The sequence below is a fragment of the Charadrius vociferus genome, unplaced genomic scaffold (assembly GCF_000708025.1).
Source record: "Charadrius vociferus isolate BGI_N301 unplaced genomic scaffold, ASM70802v2 scaffold38, whole genome shotgun sequence".
NCBI lineage: Eukaryota > Metazoa > Chordata > Aves > Charadriiformes > Charadriidae > Charadrius > Charadrius vociferus.
The window spans coordinates 3,564,068-3,578,627 of NW_009650176.1; the positions used below are offsets into that span (position 1 = coordinate 3,564,068).

At 43.2% G+C, this 14,560-nt stretch overlaps 1 protein-coding gene across 1 annotated transcript in view; it reads left to right on the forward strand.

Annotated features, from left to right (window-relative positions):
• Positions 1–227: 227 nt before the first annotated feature.
• Positions 228–14,560, forward strand: part of LOC104293259 (chromosome unknown open reading frame, human C10orf90) — a 69,441-nt gene continuing 55,108 nt past the window's right edge. The window contains exon 1 of the mRNA XM_009892749.1: positions 228–504. Coding sequence (XP_009891051.1) covers positions 228–504 — 277 coding nt within the window. The remainder of the gene's footprint in view (positions 505–14,560) is intronic.

The window sequence follows — 14,560 nt, forward strand, 5'->3', positions numbered from 1 at the left end:
GTTGAGGATGCACAACCGAATTTATATTCTGGCCGTAAAACCTGCATTTAGGGACACACAGTCTAACCAATCAGACTAAATAAATCAGCAGGCCCGGGTTTTATCATCACAGATAACCCTCATTAATCCAGCAGGCTTTTCCTGAAGACAAAGGACAAAATGAATTGCTTCATTGGAGCTGCCTGAGCAGCATGCTAATGCGGGGAGGTGGAAGGCATGAATTATTCATGCCCTCGCAGCCCGAGCGGGCAGATCCTGGTTTTTCCTGTCACCGTCGCAACAAGTGGCGGCTGGCCCGGCCGCGCTCGGGCCATCGCCGGTCCCCGGAGAGCACCCAAATGCCTTCGGCAGAGGGAAAGGCTCCGCGCCTCCGCTGCGCCCGACACAGTCGGGTGGATTTTCAGGTTAAGCCTTATGCAAAATGGACCCGGGACACACAGTCTTTTGTAACTCAAATGTACTTGACCATAAACTACTCTTCTTGGAAGAAAACAGGTAGCTGCGGTAAGTTTGTGCAACTTTTGGCGTTTTCTGAATCCGCTGTAAACTCTTTGCAGTGTGCAATAACTATAATGTGCAGTGCTTTACCAGTCCTTCTAAAAATAGTCTGCATTCTTTTTGCTTTTAAAACGACTTAAAGAAGCCTGAAAAGGCATTCAATATATTTATTTTTAACTCTAGAAAACATGTAAACAGTACCTACAGAACTGACACTAAAGTTACAGTCGAGCCTTCCTAAATTAACTTGTGTTATTTAAATTTTCAAAGCCCTGTAGCACACGACTAAAACAAAACATATTTATGATCCAAGCCTGGTTTCTTGCAACCGAAACTGAGACTAATGTAATTCAATGTCAAACTGGAGAATCCGAAAGAAGGTGTGTTATTTTTCATCAGAAATGTTGGTTCCCTGTTGTAACTTGTGTTGTTGCTCTTTATTCAGCTAAATACCTTTCTGATTGGGCTGGGAACAGGAACTGGGACCTGCATAACATTCTTACCATGAATTAACTATTCTGTTGTGTCACAAAATAGTTGAAAAGCACTGGTAATTTACCCAAATTTTCTAAGGATAGAAAGGAAGTGTATTTTGTATGTAAAGCATATGGCAGTGATGAACTAAGACCAGGCTTACCGCTTCTTTATAAGGTGAAAAGCAGCAAAATGTTTGGCTTTATTATTCATTATCAGTATACCTGCCTAGAATATTTGTTTCAATTGTTTGTCTGATTTTTGTTATTTTCCAGTAGTGGTACTATCAGCATTGCCTGAGAACTCTCAGGTAACTCGGTATTTGGCACAGTTAAAAAACTGATATAAATAATCAGCTCCCAAAGGCAGAGGCCATGGGAAGGAGCATGAATATGAAATGAATCTGGAATAAGTTTTCATTGTGGATAACAAGCTCTCCCTCTTTTTATTTGTTTGTTTTTATAATTACATAGTCCAGATTCTGCTGCTTCTACTTTATTTTCTTTGTTTTGATCATAAAAGCATTTTCTCTGACATCCAAAAGACAGCCAAATTTTGAGGGGATAAAAGTACAGCATAATGATATCTGGTGCTAACAGTAATTAAATGCCCCATGTTTTAAGAAAAAGAAACACAAGAGGTGAAAATAGGGATATGTAAATAACAGGAGATATGCAAACAATGGATGTAATCCTGCACTCCTTAATCATGGGAGTAATCCTTATTCACATAAGTAATCCTGTTGGTTTCAGTAGACTCACATCAGTAGGTGCTGGAGCGTAAGGCCCATATTTTTCAAGGAGATAACGGTGTCTGTTTTACCTGTTTTTTCTGTAATGTAATTTTAGCAACACAGTTTTTAGTGATGTGTTTGAATGCATTAGTGATAATATTAAATTAGACTTTACCAAACGTCTACTTTGCTTCTAAAAGTATAAAAGAGAAAAATGGAATAATGGATTAGATGTGTCAGTAAGAAGGTACAAACCCCACATGTTTTATTAGAGATGTGCTTGCAGTGGAATAGCTCTACTCGCCTTGTTGACTGTGGTTGTAGATTACCTTTTGGTACATGAGGTATATAAACTTTGCTTCTTTTAGCAGCGGATGCGACTTTAGCAAAAAATCAGTATGCCACCTGATGTCTCATAAGGTACATTTGGGTCTCCACAAAAGTGATGTTGATAAATATTGTTCATCTTTCTCATTTGAATGCATGGGTTTGTGGTAATGCCCTGTGAATATTTTTATTGCTGTTACGGTCTCTGATCTTACCAAGTGAGCACCTGCAGTTCTGCCTTGAGAACAACGCATTTGTACGAACGTTGTGGTTGTGTTACCCTCCTCCTCATCAGCCCAGCTTGGCACTTCTGAGCCTTCCACTCCAGGACCATACAGCACTGCCCTGTAATCCAGGATGGGGCTTGGGAGCACCTGTGTGCTCTTCCCCGGGCAGCGCGTCTGTTAATGAGGGAAAACTAATTACTTAAAAGCTTTTGGTACAATGGGGTTAAGAAGTATAAATAGTCATGAGCCATTCCTGGTGCTCTGCAAACCATCAGCCCGTGTTTGCTGGATGCCAGCAGTGGTAGTGTGGAATACGGATGTTGCCCTATAAGCATTGCAGTCATTGCTGGGTTAAGATACTTAAGGGGCCAGAATAGAAATGAAGTAAAAATGCAATGGATGATGGTTCCAGATGGTACACGAAACTTACACCGAAGTGAAGTTGGTATTAAGTATTTGTCGGCTTTTTGTTGGTTGCATTGAAATATTGAGAATGAACGGATTGCTCTTTAATCATCTTCATTACATGGCAAAGATTGTGGTGTTTTGTATTTGCAAGTGAGCTATGCTATATTAGCGATATCTATTTGCACGGAGATGTCATATAGTTTACTGTTGCGTCTACATGGCTCTTAGGGACAGTAGAGTGCTGGAGGCAATAACATGAGCAGCGCCAAGCGGCTGGAAGGGTGGGATGGCAGTTGCTGCCAGGGGAGAGACTGGAGCGGCCCTTGGCAGCAACATTTCTTCTCTCTTCCTCCATGCAAGGTCCCAGCAGGAGCATTAAGTCTCTCCCAGTAAGTCCCTTTCTGTCCCTTGACCCCAGCCCATGGAGTCAATTCCTAATCCTTGGAGAGCCCCACAAGTGTTGGTTGCACATTGACTTCAACTTTATAACCATAGTTTTGAAGGTACTTTTTTCTACATCCGTTCTTCTTTGATGAACTATTAAAAAAACAAACAAACAAACAAACAAAACATATGCAACTATTTTTGTTTAAGGACCTCCTTCTGGCAATGGGCAGAGGTCAGGCGTCTCTTAATTTTTACTACCTTTTGTGAATTTTAGAGGTGGCTGTTCATGCAAATTTATTGAAAAGTTTTTAAAACTTGGCCAAAAAAACTGTTGAAGAGTGGTTCGGCTCATTTTGTATCAAAAATCCTGTGTGTGGCGATTTGGAGCGGTCTATTGTGGTTGTTTTTTCCTTTGTGCATACAAACTATGTACAGTAAGAGGTGTTTTCTGTAGTCACTGACATGTCATTCTCATGCGGTTCTTCATTAGAGGATGCTCATGTCTCCTTGCTCCCCACCCAAGGCAGAGGGCAGGGGGATGCGTAGTCTTCGCTGTTTCCCCGGGGTAGCAGCTCTGTGAGAGCAAAGCTATGGGTGTGCGTGCTGCGAGCGATGGCAAGAGCAGGATTTTTGTGGTTTGGCAGCATTCCCTCCTTTGTGTAAGATGTATTTTGCTGCTCTTTGGGGTTGGTGACACAAAGGCAATGCATTGTGGCTGTTCCGCCGGGCTGTGGGCATTGCTACGGTTGACGGGCTTCACTGTATCAACGTGGAAGCGTGCTGAGGTCTCCTGCTTGAGGCTTCCGTGGCAAAGTTGGTATAAATGGTAGTTACGCCGGGCTAAGGGGTTTGAAACAATACCAACCTCCAGTTCTAAGCCCAAGTAGTACTCATAATAAAAGGCAAGTTTTAAAGGAAGTTTTAAAGTACAGGTAGAGGAAATTTTCTCGCTATTGTTTTGCAGCTGTCGGGGAGCCTGTGGCAGAGAAAGCGGAAAGACTGGAAAAGCCAGCGTGCAGCCCGCACAGCGTGCGGATTGAGCAAGGTCTGGGAGCATGGCCCTGGGAAAGCCAAGCACTGGCTGAACGTCAGCCACTTGGTTTACTGCTCCCCCAGGTCACAGCCACGTAGCAAACTTCAACTAACGCAGCCCAATGTGGTCACTGGCTATGGAGGAGCGCCTGGAGCAGGAGGTGTGTCCCATGGTCCAGCATGTCCTTGTGATGGGACTTGCCATGTTTGTTGTGTGTAGGACCTTGGGGAGAGCAGTGCCACGTGCGTGACCAGGGAAGAGTCTCCAGCAGAAGGGAACAACACAACATTGTGGGTGACCCCGTTTGGTCTTTAACCTTAACAAAAGACTAAACCAACATAATAACTACCTCAATTAGTAGTAAGCTTGTTAGTAGCTGCCTAGTGGCTTCTAAGTGGAAAAGCTGAGCTGGTATGACAACAGCACAGATAAAATCAAAGGTGTTACAGTAAAGGTTTTTGCTTGTTCTCCAGGTGTTCCTTTGCTGTAAAGCCCGTTCTGTGTCTGAGAGCAGCCAGGCCTGGAAGAGCAGCAGTCCTCACCCTCTTTGCGGTCCAGCCCAACCCCAAGCTGCCATCTCCCCAGGGCATGTTTCAAGAGTGTTCTTTCATCCAACATTGCTCTTGTTTCATGTGACGTTTCTGTCTCTGTGTCCCTCCAGAGAGGGAGAGGTGGGCAGAGGACAGTCACACTGAAACCTGCGTGTGTGGTCCCAGGCCCAAACCTTTCTCAGATTCACTTTGGTGATGTGCAACATACATTAATCATGGTTGTGTGATGATGTAACACGTCAGTCATGTTCCCACGGTTTGTAAAATTCATGCACGAAAGATTCATCCTTTCACAAGTTTTGAATCACATAGTTCTTTGGGAAAGTGCATTTCTTCCTCCCAGTGGGGTAATCAGTTCAGCAATTAGCAGAGCTCCTAAGCAGGTGGGGTTTTTTGTGTGTTTGTGTACACCCAGTAGTGACATCTAGTGATGTCCAAGGAAGATTTCATTTCTTATGCAGAAGAGCGGGAAGGGAGCAAGAGGAGAGAGCCCAAGACACTTTCCTGGTTGACCTGCAGATGATGAAAAAATTCAGAGCTACAGAAAGGGAAATTCTGAACCTGAATGTCAGCCTTAGTATATTTAAATGGCAACTACTGAAATGTCACCTAATGGATGACAGTAATTGCTAATAGGAAGAAAGCAACTGGTTTTATATCCTGTATTTGAAGAAATCTAAGCTGTAAAGTATTTTGAGGGTCCGTGCGACGGCCTTGTCATGTAGCCATGACTGACAAACAAAGCATCTCCTCCAGGCCCAAATTAACTATAGTAGTTGAGTAAAAAGCATTGATTGAAAACTTTATATTTCACAACCTTCAAGAACCACCTTGTCTATACTACATGTTGCTGTATTGTGCTGTGAGTGCAATTAGCTGGAAGAGTGTGTTCATTTTCATTCATTAGTTGACAGTGGTGTCTTTCAAAATGATCTCCAGCGTTATGAGCAGTAAATGATGGTATGCTTTCAAAGGTTAAACATTTTGATTTTTTTTTTAGTATAATTTGCTTACGTTCCGAGAAGCTGCGTTAGCAGTATGATTAGACACTGGAGTCTCCCTCGAACCGTTACGGTAATGAACAACTGTTGGAAACTGTTTGGTATTTCCAAGGTTTGAGGCATCAGTGGCCCCAGAGAGAAATATGTTATCTTTCAACCAAGTCTTTAATTGTTTTCTGAGTTGATAAAAGAGTTAATCTATTACTGGCAAGATATTCCCTTCAGTTGCGGGTGAATCTTAAAAAACCTCTTCAGTTGCTGTCAAAATCTGAATAATACTGAGGTGTTTTTCTGTAGCAACAACTTTGTCATTTTTGCTGTTTTCGCATTTCCTGGCAACACCTTTCTGAAGAGCTTTGTTCTCACTGTGGAATTACACTTGTGACCCCCTCCTGTGGCATTGTATGGCACCTGACAGTCCACCAGCAACAACTCAGAAAATTCAGTGTAAACTGCTGTCAGGCGCATAGCGATGACCACTATCTATTTTGAACATGCATAATCTTTCCTCAACTCCCTGCAAAGTATACACAGCGTCTCGCTGAGTGTTGTATTCTGACTTGTTGATGGTGCGTTACCATTAATAATTAGGGTCTTGCATAGGGATGTATCACAAACAATTAAAAATATGCATTCACTGCCTTTATATAAACCTTTCCTGATGATTAAAGACCATCAGTGCAGGCTTTATAAGGGACAGAGGACGTAACTGTACAGAAGAATAAATATGATAAACAGTGGTGAAATTAGCTATTGCCAGTTATTTTGGACATCTTTTGGAAGATGAAGAATTGATTCAAGAGAATATAGATCCAATTTACCTTATAGCCCAGGATAAACATATAGAAAAAAAGAAGTGTTTTTAACATCAGAAGACTGAGCAGAAGGTAACGCTAGCTGCAGTCCTCGTGGGTAGCATGGAGCGCCTCTGGCGTTGTGTTTCAAATCTGTCCGTTTGAATTTCATTGATTGCATGTATTTTTATACTTCTATCGATCTAGACTTCTGGCGTTTTTCATTGCTGCATACATGTAAAATAAAGTCGGGAGGTTGAGTACCCAACAAGTGGATAGTCTGGGGAGATAGCTCACGTGGCTTGGCTCGGAGACCCCCACGGGGAAGCGAAGGCAAGGCAGAGCCCGTGGCTGCACACGGGCAGCTACTCTCTGCAACTCTTCCACCTACTGTCTCTCTGAAGCCACCAACTGCTGCTTTTCTGATGCTGAGGAGGAGACCCCTCTCCTCTCCTCTCCTCTCCTCGTGTCACCAGTGCAGTGCTGGTACAGCTCTCCTCACATCCAGCATTTCAGCCACGTAGATGAAACAAACGCATTCCCAGCTGTCAGACGATTGTACGCATCAATCAATCCCACCCGTAGCTCTTGTGCGTAGTGAGGGTTATTTTGGAAACATATTTAAAATGATATTTTATTTTTTTCCCAATAATATCAGGCTTTAACAGGCAAAGTTGCCCCACAAAGTCTTGCAGAAGGAGGGTACTTTTCTCCTGCGTAGTCATTTTTCGTTAAGAGATCACTTTTTAGGCTAAATTATACTAAAAACAAGGTTTAATCAACAACAATGTGGCTGGCTCTCGCTTTGCTAAAATTTCGTTCAACCATCTTTTTTGCCCATGTGACTGAGTGAATGAAAATGAGACACCCGTTAAATTGAAGGTGGGTATTCACCTTCGTTAATAATATTGTGCAGCATTGCAAAACCAGAAAAGCAGTCTGCGGTGAGGTTCCATGCTAACCTGCAGATAACAGCCCAAAATTTCTCAGTGCAATTTTGAAAAAGGGATTGAAGCAATGAGATTTCATTCTCATTTCCTACATCTCGAATGGAATGTGGATAATACAATGTGCATTGTCACACTGAGTATGATATACCATAGAGTGCATTGTGGGTATATCTCTCATACAATCCTTTCCATATAGAATAAAACAGTTGGACGGAGATACAGAACTTAATGGGAGAAAAGAAAAAGCTGCATACCAGAATGGACATAGCAAATTGTTAACTGCTGCTCCAGTAGATTTAGGAGGGTTGCTATGGTTTCTTTTATAAAAATCTTCCAGCCACAGAAATGACTCTTGCAAACAATGCCGCGTTTTTTTGTAAAGAAACATATCACACGTGCAGCACCAGCCCCATGCGTACAGGGCCAAGCACACCAGCGAGCGTTCAGCGCTTGGAGGGTGCTGAGCATCGCCCGTTCAGTCATTCCCTGTCCTCTCCTTGAAATTAAATTGTCATAATGCAAACTGAGAAGTGCCTGGTGGTAACAGCCGTTGCTTGTGAAAAGGTGAGCGCATAGCATGGCGATGCTAATACACCCCAACTCCTATTTTCCTGTTGTATCCTCCTCTTTTTGTCTTCTCACATTTCTGAATTACTCAGTGCTGAAATTTTTAGGGCAAATGCTGCTTGCTTCGGTTTTTTTTTTTTTGTTCATTTTTTGCTTGCATAGTGCCTTGAACAACAGCTCATGACCTAGTTCTGTCTTTTAATTGCTACTGCAATATGAATTTTAATTCCAACTAGAGTCCAGATGTATTGAGGATACGCAGCACATGTTGGGGCCAGTGCCATTTATCTTACAGGCCAGTGTTTCCCAGCCCTTTGAATTCACGGAGCCCTTAACCTTTTTGAAAAAGAAAATCTTAAATCATCATCATGTATTTCACTGTTGTCTGGTGATGGGAAATGGAGATAATAACTGTTAATCTAAATGCTAATATGTATTTTCTTTTACAGATTAGTTTGTTTTACTGTTCTTTAAGCTTTGACTAAAAATACGAATGGAGATGAATGTGAGCCTTGTGCTTGCGTCCTCCAGTGCCCAAGTGAACCTGGCCATGGATACTGACAATTTCTAGGAGCCCATCTCTGCTTCTAGGTACTTAATATTGCTTGCTTCTTTTCATGACTATTTTTGGTGAATTACGGGCATTGGTGGTGTAAGATGAGTGGGTCATCAAGAACTGTAGGTATTATGCATCTGGTGGAAATCATAACTTGATGAGCAATATGTTAGATTTAGCATGCTCCGCTTTTCCGAGCAATATAAACTTTGCTCAGAAAAAGTATCTTTATTTACTTCTCTGCACTTCAGAAGAAACACTGGCTACATCTACTGCCTTCTGAGCATCCCACAGATTTCCTCTATCAGTTGACATTTAGCTGTTGTGCTTAGCTAAGATTTCCCTCTTTTGCTCCACTGAAATGGGTAGTGAAGGCAAGTTATCAATATGCCTTCTATTGACTGCTCCAGAAGGGGCTTAATTTTAATCATTCTCTAATTGCAGTTTGTGAAAGACACTGGAATTAAGCTCTTGTAGGTTAGATTAGAACTTGAAATGCTGGGATACACCAGTACTCAATCAGCAGAGGAGTTTAATTGTTCGCATTAAGGAAAGTGCAAAATGGAGAAAAAATAGCAGTTTCTGATGTACACCCAAGCATGCCCTACCCAAAACATAGACACACAAGGCAGTGTGAGCGGAGGAGTTTTTCTTTATATTATACAAGTTGATGTACAATGCAGAAAAATAGGGTCAATAATACTCTGGAGAGACAGAGGGGTAACAGAAAGCTGAGGACACAGCCTCATACGAGCGCTGGAAATGGGGCTGGGAGGAGAAACCCAGGAAAGGACAGCACACGGGCGCGTTTGAGTTGAGTGCTGGCAAAGAAGCTGGAGCTAGGAGCAGAGCAGCTGCCTGTGCTGTGGCTCCACGGGTTCCTCCATAGGCCGTCAAGGCTTTGCATCATCTTTGGGAAGGTGCATGTAGGAGGAACCTTGTCTTCATCGTTGCAGCATCGTCTTTATCGTTACTGTATCCTCTTTCCCGAAAGCTACTTGCCAGACCCTGGTGCTTGCTAGTCACTCTGCCAAGCAAAGGTTTAAAAGCACAGCTACATCAAATTGTTACCACAGTGATATATTACAGACACAGTGTATATTGCAACTTGTTCTCAGAGTAGACATAATGTTACTGTCTTATATTTCTACTGATATTTGATGTACAACACAACTGTATTTAATTAGCTAACTAAAATGCATTTTCTGCCAAAGATATGGTGAGCAGGAGGGAAAATCACCTTCTTGGAGGAATGCCTCGTAGCAGGACGACTAAGAAAGGCAGATAGTGCAGTCTGAGAAACAGAAATTTGGTATGTTAATCCCAAGGAGACCCCCCAAAAGCTGTGGAACCTTGTAGCTGAGTTTTCAGGATATAAACCAGCAGTTTAGCTGTAAAATAAATTGCTTCAAAAGGAAACCATCATTATGTCACCTACAAACATTTTAGAACAGCAAATTAATCTAAAGGTTACGAGTAAGATAGCAGAAAGACACTTCTGTGCTCAGAGGGTAAGTACTTTTATGTTTGGGGAAAAAGACCTTCTGTTCTTCACCCAGGGCACTGAAATCTTTCCTTATGTGCAAAATTCAGCCATGGCGCAGGGAGTCATCCCTAACACAGCCACGCTTATATCATCTCCTTGATACCCACATTCACAGTGGCAACATGAGATCATTAGGTAAGGTCTGATCTTCTTTTTGCATCCCCCGTCGATGCAGGAGATCAAGTTTGTTGGCCAGAACTCTGCGTTGGTCCCCTCGATTCATCTTCGTGTGGTGGATGGCAATTTCTACGCTGCCACGCTGCCCAAAGCGAAAACCTCCCTCGGCAGCTGAGCTATCAGCAATCGCTTTCATGTACATCTCTCCTGTGGGAAACGTGGGCTGACTTGGTTATTGTACGTGGGAGGAGGATGTGAGAACACGAGCCAAGCACCACTGCAGATCCCTTTTCTCTCGCAGGTGGAAAGATAAAAGGGCTTGTAAATGGGTCTCTGAGCCCTCTTCCATAAAACCAGGGGGTCTTTTTTTGCTCGGGGCTCGTCAGGGGGCTGTGAGAAGGGCCTTCTCTTGCATAGCGTCTGCTGCTTTCACCCCACGAGGTCATCATAGGGTGCAAGGGAGCAGGACCGCAGCTCCTGCAGTGCCTGCGTGGGGCAAGTCTGTGACTCCAAAATCGCATCGTTACCTGCAAACCTCTCCCTGAACAAACGGGACCGCACAGGGAACGCCTGCAGGAAGCATCCAAGGAAAGAGGGCTGAATGTGGGGTTGATAAGCCTGCACAGAGTGAAAGAGCTGTTTTGGTGGCTCCTTCCAGGAGCTCGTCCAGCTCGGGGAGCAAAAAGGTCAGAAAGAGCCAGGGGGGAGAAAGCTGAGGAACATCTCAGCCAGCTGCAAGGAAACTTGAGCTACTGTCTGCATTTTACAGGCTGGGAAATGAAGTTCTGTCCTGAGTCTATGAGAAGCACCTAAGGAAAGAGGCGTCACCATGTCTGCAGGGAAGGCCTTCCCACTCCTTCCAGCCCATGGGTGATCACAGTAGCTTCCTCCGTAATGACTTTGTCTTAATCATCCATGCTCATTTGCTGTCTGGACCTTCAGTGAGCTTCTCTGCCTCTTACTCACATCCAGACTCCGCTTTATTACTTTTGATGTTGTCTCTCTTCCCCTTTGTGCTCCTCAGGTAGCAACTGCGTTTTCGCTTGTTTTCGGAAACCAGCAATAATATTTCCTGAGACGATTCATTTCTTTAATTTGTTGTCATTCTGGTGTCTGACACTTCCCGCTCGTGCAGAGCTCTCCCTGGACTCGAGGGTCTCTCTGCAGTACATGTATCTTGAGCGCAGTTTATTTTAATCAGGGGTCCCGGAATTCGGTAATACTTCAGGCCAATTTCTACAGTAAATCCTAACGTATTCAGCAAAAACATGTGCAGCCAGTGATCAGACCTAATTGCCAACAATTTCACAACCACAGAATCCTTGCTTGACTCTAACATTCCCGGAGCCCCATCTTACCCATCACCGTTTCAAGCAGGAATCTCACAGTTGCTAGGGGATGGAATTTTTTATGCACTTACATATGAAATATTTTTAGCATGAAATGGAGAATTACCCATACAGTTTTCTGGTTAATATTTGCTATATTAAAACGGAAGGACCAAAATGCAGTGAGAAGCAAATCTCTAGAGGTCTAGAGGCCAGGTTTGGTACAGGTGCTATCCAGGTATTCAAAATATTACTTCAATCCGTGTCCGCTGAATTTAGCTGGAGCTCTGACAATTACATGCTGTCACAGGAGACTTCCAATTCTACTCCTGACTCAATTACCAAGTCTCATGCTTCCCATAATATTACCATTGCTGTAAATAAAGTCAAATTCATTCTCCTTTTTCTTTACTATTCTAAGTAAAAAGGAAGTGGCTGACTTCTACCACCTCGCATCAAATCGAGCCCAAGACTCAGAGGAACTCTTAGTTGAATTTGAATTAAATATTTTTTTTTTTCAGCAAACTTGGGGTTACTGAGGCACTGAGTTTAAAAAATTAAGCCTCCCATATTTATTGCCCATTACCAAATTGTTGCTATAAGAGCACCTAGTACCTAAAGGCTAAAAATAACAGGTATATCTAAACAACTTAGGTCCCATTAAAATTGTACAGAGGAGAATCAGTATTAGGCAGAGTACTTCAGCATACCACTAGATTATATTTAGTGCTACTGTACTTGCCATAATGCATTCTGTTCCTTATGCAGCCTAATACTTGTTTTCCTTTTTGCCTATTCTTGCATGCTGAAAAGATGTTTACATTAAGCTGTTCGTGACTCTTGGTCTTTTTCCTAAGTGATTAGTTGATTGCAGCTCAATAATGTTTGAGTAGTTCAAATTATTTCTTGCACTCCTTGTTTGTAGCGATCTGCGTCTGTCTATATACAACTTCTGAATTGTGTCCAATTCTGGGACTCATTAAATGTGCATGTGTCAGGCTCCACTTCCAGTATAAGTGCTTTCCTTCTCTTGCTTCTCTCCTTTTCCAGCTGGGGTTGCACGGGGCAATTGCGAGGAAGGGTAACAGCAGAGGACCATCCCTGGGAGTGCTCTCCTGTTGAAATTAAACTCCCCTCAACCTGGGATTCCCAAACTGTGAAGCACACACCATAGTGCTACTAGAATATTGGATGGGTTGCTCCCACATGCCTTCATAGAGGTACTTAACTGAGCTGTGTGAGATAAATGCCTCCATACAGGCAGTACCTGGAAAAAAAATATCCACATCTTGTGGAGGTCCCTGCTGTGTCCCAATGACTCTACCACTCTTCCAGCCCAGGTGAGCTCCTCCTCTGAGACCCCAGTCAGCTGCAAGACATTCGGGCTGATGCATGAAGAGGTGGGATTGGATTTGACTTCTGGATGTCAAGGGTGGTATCGAGGAGTGTGAAGAGTGATAGGAAGGTTGGGAGATGGGAAATATTTTGGGGTCCTAAGTTGGTGTGTGAGGATTTGATACAGTTTAATAGAGGAAGAAGTAATTGATGCGTATCTTGAACTTGTGCACACATGCCTCTCTGGTACGGAACATATATCTTGAATGAGTTTAACCAAGGGTGATAACACAATGTTAAGAAACAGGCGGTAGTAGGATGGAAACCCCATGGAAGAAATGTGGGAATATCTGGGCCGCAGTTCTTGTTTCTTAGTTTTTAATGTACTTTATTGAAATAACTTTGTAGTGCAAAACGCATGCGGTGGATTGCCTCCCCTATTCCTTTATGTGCTTTCTTTTACCCCATGAACTCTCTACTGTTTTACCTGGCCCACCCTCCAGCCTGACTATGGGTTTCTTCTGGGAACTGGGAAAATACACTTCTCAATCTCAGGTCTAGAATCCATCTCCTGTTTCTTTAGCCCTTTAATGAGCCATTTACTTATAACTAGAGAAACTATCTGAGGCACCTGACATGGAGGAGTGGGTTGGGCTGTGGATCCCAGAACCTGGGAAGAAGGTGGGAGTTGAGATATGCCCTCCCCCTTGGCCCATCAGCTGGTCTGAGCGCTGTTCCCTCCACCTCCTCTCTTTGCATCCTCAAACCTCTTGTCTCTAAAGTGTGAGGCTTCTTCCATTGGCTTGTGGGACCAGGGCACCTCAGAGGATACACCTGGCTCAGTGCTAGAAGCTGGAAAATGGCCTCTATGTTAGTCCTTCTCCTCAGCCACGCACAAGGCACAGGCTCAGGTCAGCCTGAGCAGCCCTCCTTGGTGATTAGGGCTGCAGATTGGGAGAAAGTCTCCAGCACAATGCCTTGGATGCAAAAACTGAGGCATGGCGGTAAGAGGGGACTGTATGTGCAGGAGGACAACTGCTACACGAAAATGAAGCTTCTCCCAAAACCATGGCTCTGTGTAGACATCCAACCTCTGCCATGCACCACCACGGACTGTGCATCTGTGTGCTAAAATAAACCAAGATCCACAAAGTGTCAACAGAAAGAAAATGCTGTATATGTGTGGAGATTTTACCCAAATTCTGCTGCTTCCTGGTAGGTGCTGCTGGGGAGAGGTGAAGTCTCTGTCTTTGGGCAAAGGTGCCATCAGTGATGCTTTGTATTAAGAGGGCTCATTAACTCCACAGTGCTGTTTCTGAAGATGAAAAGTCTTCTTTTCACAGTGCAGGAGTTTTAACTGTGCCCCAGCTAAAGATTACCTCAACCTGCTATAAATTGAGATGTTTCACTAATTGGTTTCTTGGTTCATTAGCCAAATTGTGTGTATGAGGGAAATGGAAAAAGCTCAGAATGAATTTCCCTTGCAATCCTTAATTTAAATGGTGAATAATAATTTTACGTTGAACAAAACATGTCATGTGATTTGCGGTGATGGACTTAATTTTTTACTTTGGGATCATTTGCCACTCTTAAAGCTTTGTGGGAAAATGATCCTCAGCTGTGCCTCATTCTTTCATGGTGTGACACCAGGTAGGAAAGTGTAATCATTATAGTATAATATAATAATCTCAAATTTTATACAGAAACACTTTGCCATGGGCAGTTCCT